This window comes from Corythoichthys intestinalis, chromosome 3 (genome assembly GCF_030265065.1).
Source record: "Corythoichthys intestinalis isolate RoL2023-P3 chromosome 3, ASM3026506v1, whole genome shotgun sequence".
Taxonomy (NCBI): Eukaryota; Metazoa; Chordata; class Actinopteri; order Syngnathiformes; family Syngnathidae; genus Corythoichthys; species Corythoichthys intestinalis.
Genome location: NC_080397.1, coordinates 53,890,949 through 53,910,260, shown reverse-complemented (window position 1 = coordinate 53,910,260; position 19,312 = coordinate 53,890,949). Strand labels below are relative to the sequence as shown.

Below are 19,312 nucleotides of genomic sequence, written 5' to 3'. Positions count from 1 at the left end.
TCTTTAAGTCTTGAGTCTCCGTTAGCAGTGACATAAAAATTTCAAAAGTCATTCCCCAATAAAATCCCGATTAATGATTTTTTAAAATATAAATATAACAAAACTTAAAATGGCTATAAAATTCTCAGATTTTACACTAGATGCACAAAGAACATCCAATGCAGAGATAATCGCCTATATTTCAGGATCAATAGCAATATTTAACATATCATAACAAAAAAATATCTGGCTACCTGGCTGTACCTGGCTGCCTACCCACTTCACCTGACTGACTTGATTGACTGGCTGGCTAGCTGGTTGCAGACTGATTTGCTGACAGACTATTTGGTTTACAGACTGACTGACTACCTTTTCTCATGTTTGATTTTGGTTCAACTGGTATATGCACTTTGTTCTTTCATTATTGCTTTAATTAAGAACAGAGCTAGAGTCTGTTGGATAGACAAAAAAGATCTTAATCCCAAGGGATTATTCTGTGTGTATTAACAGAGTTAAATTCACTGGCACTTTCTGTTCTAATAAAGAAAAAATAAGTTTAAATAGAATAATTTCCAAATACAGCTAGTCCACGGGTTACGAAGTACTCGACTTACACGTTTTCGACTTTAGGCAGCAGGAGTCTCGTCCGCCATTTTGTCTCCAGGGAAAATTATCGAAAGGGTTGTGTTGGAACAGATCCAGACTTTTATGATGCAAAACAATCTTTTTAACTCATTTCAGTCTGGATTTCGGCCACAACACAGCACCGAGACCGTGCTTATCAAAGTCCTAAATGATATTCGTCGGAATACCGTTGCAGGCAAATCATCTGTTCTGCTCCTATTGGATCTCAGCGCCGCATTCGACACGGTTGATCACAACATACTACTCAGCAGATTGGAACAGTGGGTAGGGCTTACTGACACTATTCTTCAGTGGTTCACATCCTATTTACATGATAGGGATTTCTTTGTGTCAATCGGAAACCATCAGTCAGAACGAACCAAATTCACGTGTGGAGTCCCTCAAGGGTCAATTCTTGGACCACTCTTATTTAAGATCTATATGCTTCCCCTAGCTCAGATTATGGAACAGTATGGCATCTCCTATCACACCTATGCAGATGACACACAACTGTACATTTCTGTGTCCCCACATGATTATAGTCCCTTAGTCTCCCTGAGTAATTGCATTCATCAAATCAATGAATGGATGTGCCAGAATTTTCTCCAGTTAAATGTGGAGAAGACAGAAGTGATCATTTTTGGGCCAAAAAAGGAAATGTCAAAGATAAGCAGGCACCTTAGCACAATGTCACTTACAGCTACAAATCAAGTCAGAAACCTTGGCGTAATTACTGACTCAGAACTAAAATTTGATAGCCATCTAAAGTCCGTCACTAAATCTGCTTATTACCACCTAAAAATATAGCCAGAATTAAGGGGCTTGTGACTCAACAAGACATGGAAAAACTTATGCATGCATTAATTTTCAGCAGATTGGACTATTGCAACGGTATATTTATGGGTCTTGATAAAAAATCAGTCAGGAAGCTGCAGCTAGTACAGAATGCTGCAGCCAGAGTCCTCACAAATACAAGGAAGCTGGACCACATTACACCGGTTTTGAAATCGCTACACTGTCTTCCAGTGAGTCAAAGGATAGACTATAAAATACTACTGCTCGTCTACAAAACACTTAATGGCCTTGGACCAAAATACATGCTTGATTTGTTAGATTCCTATGAGACATCTAGACCCCTAAGGTCGTCTGGAACCGGTCTCCTGCATGTTCCAAGAACAAGAACCAAGCAGGGTGAGGCAGCATTTAGTTATTATGCTCCTCACCTCTGGAACAAGTTACCTGAACGTCTGAAGTATGCTCAAACTGTTAGCTCCTTTAAATCAGGGCTAAAAGTGCTTTTGTTTAGCACTGCATATCCATAACTGTCTACATATTTCAATCTACTTGCTTTCTATTCCTCTTGTGCTTATCTCCATTGCTGATTTCAATTATTATTATTAGTAGTAGTAGTTTTTGTTTTATTTTTATTTATTTTTATTCTATTTGTGATTAAATGCAATTTTTAAGTATAATTTTATTTTCTATTTTGATTGTCTTGGTTTTTACGTTGTATTGATTTAAATGTAATTTTTATGATCTTCATGTGATGTAAAACACTTTGAATTGCCTTGTGTTGAATTGTGCTATATACAGTAAATAAATTTGCCTTGCCTTGCCTTGCCTCCAGTTAGTACCTTATTGTATCTCACAGTATCTTATTTTTGACTTTACTAAATTTACAGGATGTGTTCTGTCCTCACTAAACGCGAAGTTTTTCAGCTTTACAGACAACAAACAAGGCTCTTCCTTTACTTTTGACAATTTGTAAAGCTGTAACACACATACGTATGTACGCTCATGTTGAAAACGACACGTATTTTAGCAATAAAACACTTGACACAAAACCATTGATGTTCAAACGTCTATCTAGTCTGATCAATATGTAAATTTGGTAGATTAACCCTTAGATGCACAAGTTACTGGACCCTACACGCTTCCATAAGTGGGTCAAAAATGACCCATATTAGAACCAATGTGTGTTTATGCCATTTTGGTGAAGAGTAATCACTTGTATATTAATTAGTATGATGTTTAGGGCCACACAAGAATGATTTCATGCTTGAAATATCTTTATGATTCAATTAAAATTTTTTGAAAAAACAAAACAAAACAAAAAAGAACAGCAATAGACTTTATCCTTCCTTGTTTTTTATCATCAATGATGAAGAGCTCCCATGCATCTTTTTGGTAAGACAGCGGTGCTAAGCCCTTGTGGAGGCACTCACCGATTTCTGAGGATATTGTGGCTCTGTGTTCTTCCCTAGGTGGGAGGTAATTCTCTCTAGAACCCTGCCAACTCATTCTTTTGGCCATGATTTGGACACTTTCTTCTTCAGAGGACACATAAGTGGAATCTTATAAGTCACATTGATCCTGTTCAGTTGGATTTCCAGGTGGACAACTGTCACTGCCACTTGGACAATAGTCTGGGTCCTCATCATCAGAAATTTCAGATACTTGAGTCCAACCCTGTCACTGCCTCTCCATCATCCAACATCTGTAGGACCATTTCAGCTGTAAATCTAGCACAAATCCGATTTTTTCGTGTTTTTCCAACTCAACTGAACGGGAAAAGTCGCAGAAAAGTGGACCATTTTCAAATTCGATCCAGGTCACTTTCGTATGTGGTTAAAATCCCATCCGGGCCACATTTTTCCAGAATGTGGCTGCAGTCCGAACTGTAAAGTCCCCCAAATTGGAATTCATGCAGCAATTAACATCAGCAAAGAGCGGGAGAGACAGGGTGCTACGGTAGCAGTGCAGCTGTGCATTAGCGTTAGCGCCTAGCTTGAATGCGGCTTTTGGGGAAGGAGCGGGCTTGACAACAGTCATAAAAAAATAAAATGGGTTCAGAATAAGCCAGACAATGCTCGGTTTTCTCTATGCTCCTGCGCATGCGGGCTAGTTTGCTCAGCGCATCTCGGATTGCAGATTAGAGCGCATGTGTTATAGTTGAACAGGCTCAATGGACAAAGGCAGTCTGAACGGGTACGCCAAAAAAACAGATATGACAAAAAAATCGGAATTGTGCATTAGGACCTGCGGTGTGAACCTAGCCTTAGTTAGCTAGCTAGTTATGAAGTAGGTTAATTTGCTGACAAATAATAATAGAAAGACACACACACACAAAATACTTTATGGACATAATACTTACTGTACACGTATCAACTCTCTTGCTGTGTAAAATAATCTTCTTAAGGGATGTCACTTTTTACATACCTAGTCTGTGTGGTCCACGGTAAATTTATTCCTGACAGCCAAAGTTGATAAGAATGAAAGATTGCCATTGGATTCCATAGAAAATGCATATAGGTCATTTTTGACCCACTTGTGGAAGCTTAGAGTAGTAATACAAAAATGACAATTTCTTCAAATGTTCATAGTTCATAAAAATTTGGATGGCATTATATCAAGAACATGTTTTTGAGGAATACCTGAAATATGAATTGATAACAATTTTTCATTCTTAAGATATTTCAAGAAAACAACTTCACCGGGTCATTTTTTGACCCACTAATGCATCTAAGGGTTAAATTAGCCTAATTTGCCTAACAAAGGTCTACTAGCTTCAATGCTGCGAATGCTAACGTATTTACAATACTCATAGCAAATCGCTCACACGTAACTCCACAAATTATAGCTGCAAACCTAATTACAAATGCATACACAACCATATATTAGCTGAAACAACTTACAGCCTTGTGTGGGCCAAACCACAACGCAGCTATCCTGTATCCATGTAAGATGTTTGAGTCTGCTTCTCAGTCATAAAAGGCAACAGTCCAGCCAGACCCAACGCTGCCACCAGAGGGCAGTGTATCCTCCATCATTAAACACTGGACTATAAACCGCAGCTGCGCTCACTGTATTATGGGATATTTACATCAAAAGATATTAACGGGAAACACTTTTTTTGACAGCGGCATCATAAGTCATAAAACCAAATGAATTATTTTGAAGCTTTGAACCAACTGGCTGCAAAGCTTGAACCAATTAGCTGCAAGGCTTCATTATTTAAGAAGCATCATTTTGCCATCATTTTCCAAATGGGGGAGACAGTGAAACTCTACTGCCATCTGCTTTCAACACTGTTGTGATCCAACATGCCTCCTAGCATGCATTGCAGCTCTACAGATGTAAATAACCTTCAAAATTCATGTTCTGTGCTAATAATTTCTTCAGTTGCTGTTCCAGTTGTTTCATTAATTGCTAGTTAGCTACTTTATTTGACTGTGGCGCTATAGGACTGTCATAAGACCATCATAATTATGACATGACACTGCCATGAGCATTAATGAATGCTTATGAAAGATGTCAAATTACCTCACTTTTGACTGTATGTAAAAGATCCGAGCTGGACAGAGAGTTGGTGATATAATTTGCCGGATGACAGTTAATGACATCTGACATAAGCATTCATCGATGCTCATAATCGTGTCATGTCATAGTTATGGCTATCTTCTGGCAGTCTTATGACGCCGCTGTCAAATAAAGTGTTAGCTATTAACCCAAATTAATCAACATATAAGCCGCACTGGACTATAAGCCGCAGGATTCAAAATGAGGGAAAAAAGTAGCGGCCCATAGTCCGAAAATTACTGTACAATACTTCTGGACTTTTCGCATAGTTATTTTAAGATTTACTTAAAGGGTTAATTCCGATTTACGTGGAAATTTCGGTTACGTTTCCAGCGTAGGAACGGAACTCGTTCGTAACCCGGGGACTACGTGTACTTTATTTTTCAGCATTTTTATTTTCCCAAGAAATCCTAATCGGTATCAGAAGGTCGAGTTTGTTAGAAAATAATCGGGATTTTCTTGTTTGGCAAAATCGAACAGCCCTACTCTCTATGCATTCTGTTTTAGCTATGAAATCAAACTTACTTTCCATCCACTTTGCGAAAACTGCCATATCTCCAGAGAAGTAGGAGACCCCTTTAAGGAAGCGAGCCTTGGACCTCTGAAGGCATGTGGGTCGTGTTGCCTGGACAGCGGCCTCCGCCTGCTTGTCATTCTCATGCTTCAGGTCAGGTTGTGCCATTAGGGGTAGCAGTTCCTGCAATTGCAAATTGCTCCGTTGTAGAAATGTAGAATTCACACGTTTACAACATTCATCACCGAAGGCAAGTGGCTGTGAGCGGCTCACTCAGAGATCTTAGTAATCCCCAGGAAACAACCTGTCACAAATACTGTACATTCCAATACTTACAAAATAATTAAACATATTAGTCCTTGCAAAACTGCTTCGATTAAATTACTTTGAATTATGTATCTCGTCTAATACACAAGCAGTATGCAAAATTCTACAGTGGTTAACCATAACAGGACATTTTATGGCAGACTATAATGCATGTAAACATTACATTGAAATAGCAAATACTGTAAGTCAGGAGTACCCAATAAGCTAGAAATAGTTTTCAGTGTGCCCGCTACAGTGACAGAAAAACCCCTTTGAATCCTTTTTATGGAATCGGAATAGTTTGAATCCATGTATTCATATAATATTTTTGTCAATATTGGGGGCATTTATTGACCGATCCAGAGTTGTTTTTGGCACCCCTTTTAATTTTCGTCTTAGATTTAGACTAGACTTAGACTAAAATTATCGCGTTAACGGGCGGTAATTAATTTTTTTAATTAATCACGTTAAAATATTTGACGCAATGAACGCACATGCCCCACTCAAACAGATTAAAATGACAGTACAGTGTAATGTCCGCTTGTTACTTGTTTTTTGGTGTTTGGCGCCCTCTGCTGGCGCTTGGGTGCGACTGATTTTAGTACCGTGAGTGAGCATGTCGTAATTATTGACATCAACAATGGCAAGCTACTAGTTTATTTTTTGATCGAAAATTTTACAAATTTTAATAAAACGAAAACATTAAGAGGGGTTTTAATATAAAATTTCTATAACTTGTACTAACATTTATCTTTTAAGAACAACAAGGCTTTCTATCCATGGATCGCTTTAAAAGAATGTTAAATACAGTACTTATGTACAGTATGTGGAATGTATATATCCGTCTTGTGTCTTATCTTTCCATTCCAACAATAATTTACAGAAAAATATGGCATATTTTATAGATGGCTTGAATTGCGATTAATTACGATTAATTAGTTTTTAAGCTGTAATTAACTCGATTAAAAATTGTAATCGTTTTACAGCCCTACTCATTATTCTTACTCATATTTTAGTCATTTCAAAATGTTTCCGTCTCCGTTTAGGTTTAGTTAACAATTAGTCAAAATGTTTTCATCTGCAAACTTCAAAAGTTTTAGTCCATGAATAAATAAATAAATAAATATAAGGTCTCCAACAATTTTAAATGAACATTGACAGACAATCATATAATTGTATAGCACAGTACACAGTACACATTATTTTCAATTAACTAAACTTACCTAGACGCCTCAAACTGTATGTAAAAAGTTTTCCAAGAGTTTAAGACGACACTCACCACGCTAAATGCTAACACGAATGCTATGCTAACGCTACAAGTTACATTTAGTGTGTGATGATCACTCAGCACAGACCCTTAAAGGCTAAAGCAACATAGAATACAACCTTTAGCAAAACGTATGGAATCACCAGTCTCGGACGAGCACTCACTCAGACATTTTATCATGTAGAACAAACTCAGATAAAAAGCTTGAAAAAAATAATGAATTAGTTCAAAAGTGCAACTCTTTAGCGTTCAGAAACAGTAAAAGAAATGAATTAAAAAACATTGTGGTGGTCGGTAAATGTTACTTTTATAGAGCAAGTGCAAGGAAATATATATGGAATCACTCCATTCTGAGGAAAGAAATATGGAATCATGAGAAACAAACAAATAAATAACAATCAAAACACATCTCTAGTATTTAGTAGCACCACCTCTGGCTTTTATGACAGTTTGCATTCTCTGAGGCATGGACTTGATGAGTATTCTTCATCAATTTGGTGCCAACTCTCTTTGATTGCAGTTGCCAGATCATCCTTGCAGGTCGGAGCCTTGCTGTGGACCATTTTTTTCAATTTCCACCACAGATTTTCAATAGGGTTGAGATCTGGGCTATTTGCAGGCCTTGTCATTGACTGGATGAGTCTTTCTGCAAGGAATGCTTTACAGTTTTAGCTCTGTGGCACGATGCATTGTCATCTTGGAAAATTACAAACATATTTTCAATTGAAGGGATAAGAAAGCTGTCTAAAATATCAATGTATACTTGTGTGTTTATTGAAGATTTAACCACAGCCATCTCCCGAGTGCCTTTGCCTGACATGCAGCCCCATATCATTAAGGACTAATGGAATTTTGATGTTTTCTTCAGGCAGTCATCTTTGTAAATCTCACTGGAACAGCACCAAACAAAAGTTCCAGCATCATTTATTATCATATATTATTTAAATCATTATTTTTCGATGGTCCTGTATAGTTGCTGTGCTTCATGAATGAATTTTTATTTTTCAACCTTACCTGTCAAAGTTAGTGGCGGGGTCTGAACATCATCTTTGTAAATCTCACTGGAACAGCACCAAACCAAAGTTCCAGCATCATCACCTTGTCCAATGCAGATTCTTGACTCTTGACACCTTGTCCAATGCAGATTCTTGACTCTTGACAAGATGATGATGCTGGAACTTTTGTCTGGTGCTGTTCCAGTGAGATTTACAAAGATGACTGCCTGAAGAAAACATCAAAATTCCCTCAGTCCTTGATGATATGGGGCTGCATTTCAGATAAAGGCACTGGGGAGATGGCTGTAGTGAAATCATCAATAAATGCAATAAATGAAAGACTCGTCCAGTCAATGTGATGGCCTGCAAGTAGCCCAGATCTCAACCGTATTGAAGACCTGTGGTGGGAATTGAAAAAAACGGTCCACACCAAGGCTCCGTCCTGCAAGGATGATCTGGCTACTACAATCAAAGAGAGTTGGCACCAAATTTATTAATACTGTTTGCCACTCATCAAGTCCATGCCTCAGAGACTGCAAGCTGTCGTAAAAGCCAGAGGTGGTGCTACTAAATACTAGAGATTTCTTTGTTTGTTTCTCATGATTCCATATTTTTTTCCCTCAGAATGGAGTGATTCCATATATATTTCCCTGCACTTGCGCTATAAAAGTAACATTTACTGAGCACCACAATGTTCTTTCATTTATTTCTTTTAGTGTTTCTGAATGCTAAAAGAGTTGCACTTTTGAACTAATTCATTATTTTTTCAAGCTTTTTATCTGAGTTTGTTCTACATGACAAAATGTCTGAGTGAGTGCTCGTCCGAGACTGGTGATTCCATACTTTTTGCTAGGGGTTGTATCTAGTCAAGATAAGAAAACAAAGCGTACGAAGCAGCACCTGACATGTTTCATAAAGGCAAGTCTCGAGCCTGGAGAGGACACCCGTGAATAAGCATGTGTGTGTGTGTGTGTGTGTGTGTGTGTGTAGCAAGGGGGGTGGGCGCAGAACGTCACATTAGTAACGCGACCAAACACTGCTACGATGTGTGCTAACTACACATACGATAAGAAAATGTCACACATTGTGAACTTATGACGGAAACTGGCGAATTTTCATCTCGTTCTCGTCTCGCCAAATGAAAACTGGCATTCGTCTCGTTATGTTAGTCTCCCAAGACACGTTTTTAGCTCGTCATGTCAACAAAATGAAAAAAATTGTTCGTTGACGAAATATTTTCGTTATTGTCGCCAACACCTACACCCTCCCCCCACCAAGTTTGATGACCGTGCGAGTAATAGTTTCTGAATATAGCCAGTAAGAAACACAGAGAAATTATTTTCAATTTTCAACCTGGGAGAATAACTTACAGAGGGGCAAATAAGTATTTAGTCAACCACTAATTGTGCAAGTTCTCCCACTTGAAAATATTAGAGAGGCCTGAAATTGTCAACATGGGTAAACCTCAACAATGAGAGACAGAATGTGGAAAAAACCAAACAGAAAATCATATTGTTTGATTTTTAAAGAATTTATTTGCAAAGCATGGTGGAAAATAAGTATTTGGTCGATACCAAAAGTTAATCTCAATACTTTGTTATGTACCCTTTGTTGGCAATAACGGAGGCCAAACGTTTTCTGAAATTCTTCACAAGCTTTTCACACACTGTTGCTGGTAATTTGGCCCATTCCCCCATGCAGATCTCCTCTAGAGCAGTGATGTTTTGGGGCTGTCGTTGGGCAACACGGACTTTCAACTCCCTCCACAGATTTTCTATGGGGTTGAGATCTGGAGACTGGCTAGGCCACTCCAGGACCTTGAAATGCTTCTTACGAAGCCGCACCTTTATTGCCCTGGCTGTGTGTTTAGGATCATTGTCATGCTGAAAGACCCAGCCACGTCTCATCTTCAATGCCCTTGCTGATGAAAGGAGATTTTCACTCAAAATCTCTCGATAAATGGCCCCATTCATTTTTTCCTTTACACAGATCAGTCGTCCTGGTCCCTTTGCAGAAAAACAGCCCCAAAGCATGATGTTTCCACCCCCATGCTTCACAGTGGGTATGGTGTTCTTCGGATGCAATTCAGTATTTTTTCTCCTCCAAACACGAGAACCTGTGTTTCAACCAAAAAGTTGTATTTTGGTTTCATCTGACCATAACACATTCTCCCAGTCCTCTTCTGGATCATCCAAATGCTCTGTAGCGAACCACAGACAGGCCTGGACGTGTACTTTCTTCAGCAGGGGGACACGTCTGGCAGTGCAGAATTTGAGTCCCTGGCGGCGCATTGTGTCACTGATGGTAGCCTTTGTTACAGTGGTCCCAGCTCTCTGTAGGTCATTCACTAGGTCACCACGTGTGGTTCTGGGATTTTTGCTCACCGTTCTTGTTATCATTTTGACGCGATGGGGTGAGATCTTGCATGGAGCCTCAGATCGAGGGAGATTATGAGTGGTCTTGTATGTCTTCCATTTTCTAATAATTGCTCCCACAGTTGAATCCTTTACACCAAGCGTTTTAACTATTGCAGATTCAGTCATCCCAGCCTGGTGCAGGTCTACAATTTTGTCTCGTGTGTCGTTCGACAGCTCTTTGGTCTTGGCCATAGTGGAGTTTGGAGTGTGACTGACTGAATTTGTGGACAGGTGTCTTTTATACTGATAATGAGTTAAAACAGGTGCCATTAATACAAGTAACGAGTGGCGCCTCGTTAGACCACGTTAGAAGAAGTTAGACCTTTTTGACAGCTAGAAATCTTGCTTGTTTGTTGGTGACCAAATACTTATTTTCTACTCTAATTTGGAAATAAATTCTTTAAAAATCAAACAATGTGATTTTGTTTTGTTTTTTTCCGCATTCTCTCTCTCATGGTTGAGGTTTACCCATGTTGACAATTACAGGCCTCTAATCTTTTCAAGTAGGAGAGTGGTTGACTAAATACTTATTTGCCCCACTGTACATGTAATGTGGACACATTTTAAATATTTGTTTTAAAATTGTATTTACTGCATAACAGTTAAAAATATGTCCCTAGAGATTATTGATATTGAATTTTGCAGAAGCAACCAATTTATAGAAGCTTAGCCCTGAACCTTCATCACTTTGAGGGTTTATGTATTCCACTAGCAGTGAATGATCAAATGATTTCTAGCTGTACCTTTGTAATACATTAAATATCATTGGAAAATGTTAGAAAAAAACTAAATAAATGAATATGCATGTCTTGTTGTCCTCCTCTTACCTTTGTACAATGTGATCCCGGCATATGTTCAAATGTTCAAGAACTTCATGGCTTGCTGACTCCTTTTCTAGAAAAATCTGCCATGGGTTTTTATAGCCGTGCACAAAAAAGCAACACCTACTTTTTTGCCCTCCCAATCTTTCCTCTTACCCATTTTTTTCCTTCTCTCAGCACACCATTTTATCATCCAATCTGATCATCTTTGCCACACCCGAGTCTCCTCTGTGAGATAATGCTCAACAATGCTGGAGTACGCACAGCACTTTTGTTCACTTCATTTTCCTCTTTTCTTCTTGCTCTGTACATTAAACATTGTTGTTCGTTAGTCATTCAGAGAAAGCTAACTGTCAGTATTTTCCTAGAGGCAATGAGTCAGTCAAAATTATAAGTAGTTTAATAAATCACCTAGCAGTCACTTGCTCATCTACAGATTTTTGACATGTCTGGGAAGGTGCGAAGACACTTTACAGTGGTATGAAAAAGTATCAGAACCTTTTGGAATTTCTCACATTTCTGCATGAAATCATTATCAAATGTGATCGGATATTTGTCAAAATCACACAGATGAAAATACAGTGTCTGCTTTAACTAAAACCACCCAAACATTTATAGGTTTTCAGATTTTACTGAGGATAGCATGAAAATAAGGGCGTAGGTTTCCATAGGGACGGTGGGGACATAACACTACCAACTTTTCAGGATGTTGAAATTATCCCCACCAACTTTTAAGCAATCTTATTTGCATTATGACTTCAGTTATATAGATCATTTTAGATTGTCTTCCTTTTTGTTGTGAGGATATATAATTGATCCTACCATTATTAAGTGAATTACAGTACTTTCATTATGTTCAGACTTACATTGACCCCTTTTCACCCGCTGAATGTGCCAGTCCATTTTTTTCCCCTCACATGCACGTTTGATTGGCTCACAACATGCTGCCTACCCCGCCCCCTTCGAAGACAAGGGATAGTGGAAGTTTTTTTTCTGCCAGCAGCAGCCACTGTAAATAATGTAAAAAAAAAAAAAAGGTCAATGTTGTGGAGGTGGGGAACACACCACTAATTTTGCATCTGCTACAGTGCTTCAAGTCAATTTTAGTCACTTATATTTCTTGACATAAGAAAAACAGCTAGCTAAAAAATAAGATTAACAGACTTAATTTAAGCAAAAAGTTTGGATAATTAATCTTAAAAGAAAAACGTGTTTGTCACAAATGTTCTTAATGCAAGAATATTGTTCAAAACATTATTTGAAAGCAATTTTTTCTTGATTTAGGTGAAAAATGACTAATTTTTAGATGTATAGGCTCAAAAATTACTTAAAGTAAGTAGAAGAATCTGATGCATTAATCTGTTAACTAGCTTTTAACACTCAAAACAAGATGGGAGAAAATTATTTGACTAGATTTAACAAAAAAATATCGGATTAAGACATTATAAATTTGCAGTGTGAAAGTTAGTATAGGTCAATACAGATTTATTTTGCATTAATCATTTAGCCTATCACTTAATTATGTTCATTTTGGTGAGAAGTGTAACCCTGAGCCCCGTTCACCAAATATATTTGGTCTTATTAATGTCCCGTCCCCAGCAAAAAGTGTACATGCAAGTTACGCTGTTATAGAACCCACTGCCTAAGGAGACTTAAAGAGCAATTGAAACCAATTTTTACCAAACATTTTAAGTCAGGTGTGCACCCAATCACTGATGAGTGATTTAAAGCTTCCCTGCATACTATAAAACACACACTGGGTAAAAATTAAAGATCCCGATCGATCGGGTCCGATCACGTCATTTTCAAAGTATCGGAATCGGCAAAAAAAATATCGGACATGCCTTTTTTTTAATATATATATATTTTTTAATTTAATCGTTTTCTAATTGTATTTAACGTTACAGACAAAATGTCTTACACTCATCCAGAGTCTCTAGTTTTGGCTTAAAGTAGGGCTATCAAATTTATCGCGTTAACGACGGTAATTAATTTTTTTTTTAATTAATCAATTTAAATTAATAACTTTTCACACCACTGTAAATGAGATATGAACAAGGTCTCATCTTCAGTTTTGATACTGGTCGTTTTCCAAATACGGTGCTCAACTTGCAGGCTTATCGTCACTCACGTGTAGTGAAATTAGAAGATCATCTGTCGGCATATTTTCTTTCATTTAATTGACAGGCGTTATTGCTATCATTGTCACCTTCAAATGCTGTACACGCTCATCCACTCCTCCCATCACGATATTCATTCAAAACTATAATGACCCAACTTGAAACAACGTTCAGATTTGATTGACAAATGAATGTTATGTGTAGTTGGATTTGCAGTACTCAGCACAGTGACGACAAATCCTACCCCACAGTTTTGGCAACGGGATCACAACCTTCATGTGTGGAATTTGCATATGCTTGTGTGCGATTTCCACAGTTATATGGTTAATTGAAGGGTAATTGTTTAATTGAACATAATTGTTTAGTAGAGTGAATGGTTGCTTGCTTATACTGCATGTGTCCTGCAATTGGTGACCAATTCAGCCAGTTGAGACACTCCAGCTCACCTAGGGTTGCCACTAGGGTTGTTCCGATCATGTTTTTTTGCTCCCGATCCGATCCAGATCGTTTTAATTTGAGTATCTGCCGATCCCGATATTTCCCGATCCAATTGCTTTCTTTTGCTCCCGATTCAATTCCAATCATTCCCGATAATTTTTCCCGATCATATATATTTTGGCAATGCATTAAGAAAAAAATGAATAAAACTCCGACGAATATATACATTCAACATACAGTACATAAGTACTGTATTTGTTTATTATGACAATAAATCCTCAAGATGGCATTTACATTATTAACATTCTCTCTGTGAAAGGGATCCACGGATAGAAGGACTTGTGACTTTGTATATTGTGACTAAATATTGGCATCTAGTGTATTTGTTGAGCTTTCAGTAAATGATACTGTAGCCATGCCCAAATGCATGATGGGAAGTGGAACCATGACTGTGCGTAGTGTTATCAATTGATATATCTTCTCTGCGTTGGGAAATAACATAAGATGTTAAGAAAAAGATCAATAGCTACCTTGCTTCCCCACATTTCTTCCCATGATATGACTAATCATAGGGAGAGGGATTGTAAGGCTTTAGTCAATTAAAAAAAGGCTCCAAAGGCTGCCAAAATTCTCTCTACTCATATTACGCTGCCTTTTATCTCTCTATATAGGTAAAACGACGCCATTACAGATTGCGCGCGACAATGCGTGAGTGGGTCGTGCAGCGCATGCATTAATTGCATTAAATATTTTAATGTGATACATTTTTTAAAAAATTAATTACCGCCGTTATCGGGATAAATTTGATAATGATACCTTAAGCCTAAACACTCTGGATGAGTGTAACATATTATGTTTGTAACGTTAAATACAATTAGAAAATGATTTAATTAAAAAATATACAATATATATATATTAAAAAAAGGCATGGCCGATATTTTTTTGCCGATTCCGATACTTTGAAAATGATGTGATCGGACCCGATCGATTGGGACATCTTTATTTATTAGTGCTGTCAAACGATTAAAATTTTTAATCGAGTTAATCACAGCTTAAAAATTGATTAATTGTAATTAATTGCAATCCAAACCATCTCAAAGATATGCCATATTTTTCTGTAAATTATTGTTGGAATGGAAAGATAAGACGGATATATACATTCAACATACTGTACATAAGTACTGTATTTGTTTATTATGACATTAAATCCTCAAGATGACATTAACATTATTAACATTTTTTCTGTTAAAGGGATCCACGGATAGAAAGACTTGTAATTCTTAAAGGATAAATGTGACTTTGTATGTTGTGAGTAAATATTGCCATCGAGTGTATTTGTTGAGCTTTCAGTAAATGATACTGTAGCCATTTAACTTCTGCCCAAATGCATGATGGGGAGTGCAACCATGACTGTGTGTCGTGGTACCAATTGATATATCTTCTCTGCGTTGGGAAATAACATAGGGTGTTAAGAAAAAGATCAATTACTACCTTTCTTCCCCACATTGCTTCCCACGATTATTCTAATCGTTGGGAGAGGGATTGTAAGGCTTTAGCCTTTTAAAAAAAAGGCTCCAAAGGCTGCCAAAATTCTCTCGACTCATTTTACGCTGCCTTTTAGCTCTGTATACTGTATGGGTAAAACGGCGCCATTATAGATTGAACGCGACAATGCGTGAGTGGGTCGTGCAGCGCATGCGTTAATTGCGTTAAATATTGTAACGTGATAAATGTAAAAAATATTAATTTTCGCCATTAACGCGATAAATTTGATAACCCTACCTTAAGCTTAAACTAAAGACTCTGGAAGAGTGTAACACATTATGTCTGTAACGTTAAATACAATTAGAAAACGATTTAATTAAAAAAAATATATAAATGCCGATCGATCGGGACATCTCTAGTTGCCACCTTTCGGAAATAAGAAATATGGGACGCCCCCTTCGTGCCCGAGCTGTACAGTCAGAGAAAAAAAGAGACATCCCCAAAACTCCTAAAGTGCATAGAAATGTATCTATTCATTTATATTCTGTATTAGTTCAATACGGAACGCAGCATTTAATTCCCAATTTCGGATCGTTCCTTATTTTAAGGGACAGGTGGCAACCCTAACTGCTCACCATTGATAAAAGGTGCCATTGTTCACTCACTTGCATTAATGTCACTGATGCAAGCGAACATTCATTTATTCGCCCTTCCCAGTCAAAATGGATTGGACATCAAGCACCGTCAATAGCTCTGGAAGATTTACAGCCAGTCCTTCCAGCATAAGTGAATTGGATATTGTCAGTGGCAGGCAATGAGTTTATTTTGCGTCACTTCCATGTCATTTTATGACACTCAACCCAGATAGCAAAATTAGTGCTGGCAAATTTATCGCGTTAATGGGCGGTAATTAATTTTTTTTATTAATCACGTTAAAATATTTAAGCATTTAATGCATGCGCGGAATGACCCGCTCATGCATTGCCTCAAACATATTACAATGATGCCGTTTTTTTTGCACATTGAGAGCTAAGAGGCAGAGAACGGCAAGTGGACATAGGTGTTCATTGGACTGTTTATTGGCATAAGCTTCGGCAACTCCTTCACAACAAACATAAGTATCATTTAGTGAAAGCACAACAAAAACAATATTTCTATCTCTCAAAAAAAGTATTGTTCACAAAAAGAAAAGCGCTTCAATCTGTATTAATAAGGTCCTATTCTCACACAGTTAAACAGTAATGCAAAGAGAACTGGCATTCCCAAGCAAAATAGCTCTGCAAAATACACATAAAACTTACTCAGACTTTGGTCAAACTCTATTCAAACATTTCGTTTAGCTCAACAAATACACTGGATGGCAATATTTAGTCACAATATACAAACTATCAGAGATGTGTACGTTGTGAAGCCAGCACTCAAATGACCGTGAAGTACGGAAGCAGGGAACTACGGCGTCAGTCGAGGGACAAAACACATTAATTGGCTTGATTTCTAAGTAATTTAAAACTCGCCATTGACACCTTGTGGTGTATTTCAATCACTACCTTACTTAGTTAAAGACACTGTGGAAGAACGGCAGGGAGCCCATGTGACGTCACCGCTCGGCGACGTCAACAATGGCGAGCTACTAGTTTATTTTTTGATTGAAAATTTTACAAATTTTATTAAAACGAACACATTGAGAGGGGTTTTAATTAGGCTTGTCAACAATAACGCGTTAACGACCATGATTAATCTGGAAATATTAACGCATTAAAAAAAAAAAAAAAACGCAATTTACTAGAGAGGTCCTGATCGATCATGATGCCGATCGATCGGGTCCGATCATGTCATTTTCAAAGTATCGGAATCGGCAAAAAAATGTCGGACATGCCTTTTTTTAATATATATATATTTTTTAATTCAATCGTTTTCTAATTGTATTTAACGTTACATACATAATATGTTACACTCATCCAGAGTCTTTAGTTTAGGCTTAAGGTAGGGTTATCAAATTTATCCCGTTACCGGCGTTAATTAATTTTCTAAAAAATTTGTCACGTTAAAATATTTAATGCAATTAACACATGCGCTGCACGACCCACTCACGCATTGTCGTGTTCAATCTGTAATGGCGCCGTTTTACCTATATAAAGAGCTAAAAGGCAGCGTAAAATGAGTAGAATGAACTTTGGCAGCCTGTGGAGCCTTTTTTTAATTGGCTAAAGCCTTACATTCCCTCTCCCTACGATTAGAAATATCGTGGGAAGCAATGTGGGGATGAAAGATAGTAATTGATCTTTTTCTTAATACTCTATGTTATTTTTCCAACGCAGAGAAGATTTATCAATTGGTACCTCTACGCACATGGGTGCACTTCCCATCATGCATTTGGGCACAACAATTAAATGGCTACAGTATCATTTACTTAGAGCTCAACAAATACACTACATGGCAATATTTAGTCACAATATACAAAGTCACATTTATCCTTTAAGAATTACAAGTCTTTCTATCCGTGGATCCCTCTCACAGAGAGAATGTTAATAATGTAAATGCCATCTTGAGGATTTATTGTCATAATAAACAGATACAGTACTTATGTACTGTATGTTGAATGTATATATTCGTCCGAGTTTTATTCATTTTTTTCTTAATGCATTGCCAAAATGTATATGATCGGGAAAATGTATCGGGAATGATTGGAATTGAATCGGTAGCAAAAAAAAAAAAAAAAGCAATTGGATCGGGAAATATCGGGATCGGCAGATACTCAAACTAAAACGATCGGGATCGGATCGGGAGCAAAAAAACATGATCGGAACAACCCTACAATTTACCACTCACACTAAGTTTGTTTACATTCTCTGCACGGCAATGCAGGACAAAATGCAGCCAGCCACGATGAGTGAGGATGATGACCCAGGACTGCTTCATTGCAAATTCCATTTTAAAAAGCTGCCTAATGGAAATCTGGATAAAACAAAAGTTGTGTGCACATACTACGGTCGATTCTTGGTTAAAAGCACCCCAAAAAAAACGGGCAATTAGCAGTTTTTTACGTAAATATGTCGAATGTGCTGCTCGTCTTTAAGTCACTGTGGTCTCCCCCTTCGTAACACAAAGAGCTTTTTGCGTTGAAAATTCTTGTGAATAAATGCTTAAATCCCTTAATTCTTTATAAACATGGGCGTAAAACAGTCTTGATTCTTGGTTAAAAGCAAAAAAATGTGCAGTTAGCAGTTTGTTTTACATAAATATGTCAAATGTGCCTCTAGTTTAGTCACTGTGGTCGCCCCATTTGTAACACAAAGAGCTTTTTGCGTTGAAAATTGTTGTGAATAAATGCCTAAATCCCTGAATTCCTTGTAGATATGGAAGTAAAACAGTCTCGATTCTTGGTAAAAGCAAAAAACCGGGCACTTAGCAGTTATTTTACGTAAATATTGCGAAGTATAATGCCAATGCTGTAGCCGCTATTTTCTCCCATATATTTTTTCACAACGTTTCAAAATGCATGCATAGCACGAAAAATATAATAATTACCTTGAATCCTCGAACAAATCACTCCTGATTCCTGTTTGTGTGCGATACAGCTTTCGTATATTTAAAAAAAATCTGGTTTAAATCCTCGCTGCATGTGCGGACTCCAACCTACTACAACTAAATGAAGCAGACTTTGGTACAGCCCCCTATGGGACGGCGTGACGCAAATAATGCCGAAGTGTCAGGTCAATAGGTTTTGAAGTCCATATACTGTGTGTATATATCCACACTCACCGGCCACTTTATTAGGTACACCTGTCCAACTGCTCGTTAACACTTAATTTCTATTCAGCCAATCACTTGGCGGCAACTCAGTGCATTTAGGCATGTAGGCATGGTTTAAGACAATCTCCTGCAGTTCAAACCGAGCATCAATATGGGGAAGAAAGGTGATTTGAGTGACTTTGAACGTGGCATGGTTGTTGGTGCCAGAAGGGCTGGTCTGAGTATTTTAGAAAC

The 19,312-nt window shown here is 37.6% G+C and overlaps 1 protein-coding gene across 4 annotated transcripts in view; it reads right to left on the bottom strand.

Moving 5' to 3' along the window:
* Positions 1-19,049, bottom strand: part of slc14a2 (solute carrier family 14 member 2) — a 42,412-nt gene extending 23,363 nt beyond the window's left edge. For 2 of the 4 annotated variants that reach the window (XM_057831497.1, XM_057831498.1), the window contains exons 1-2: positions 11,289-11,387; positions 5,488-5,659 (exon numbers count right to left, since the gene is read on the bottom strand). In XM_057831497.1, the coding sequence (XP_057687480.1) occupies positions 5,488-5,659; positions 11,289-11,312 (196 nt within the window). In that variant the 5' untranslated portion in view covers positions 11,313-11,387. Of the gene's footprint in view, positions 1-5,487; positions 5,660-7,480; positions 7,614-11,288; positions 11,388-18,853 lie in introns of those variants that run through there. The other 2 variants (XM_057831500.1, XM_057831499.1) reach the window with 2 other exon arrangements.
* Between the last annotated feature and the right edge of the window lie 263 nt (positions 19,050-19,312).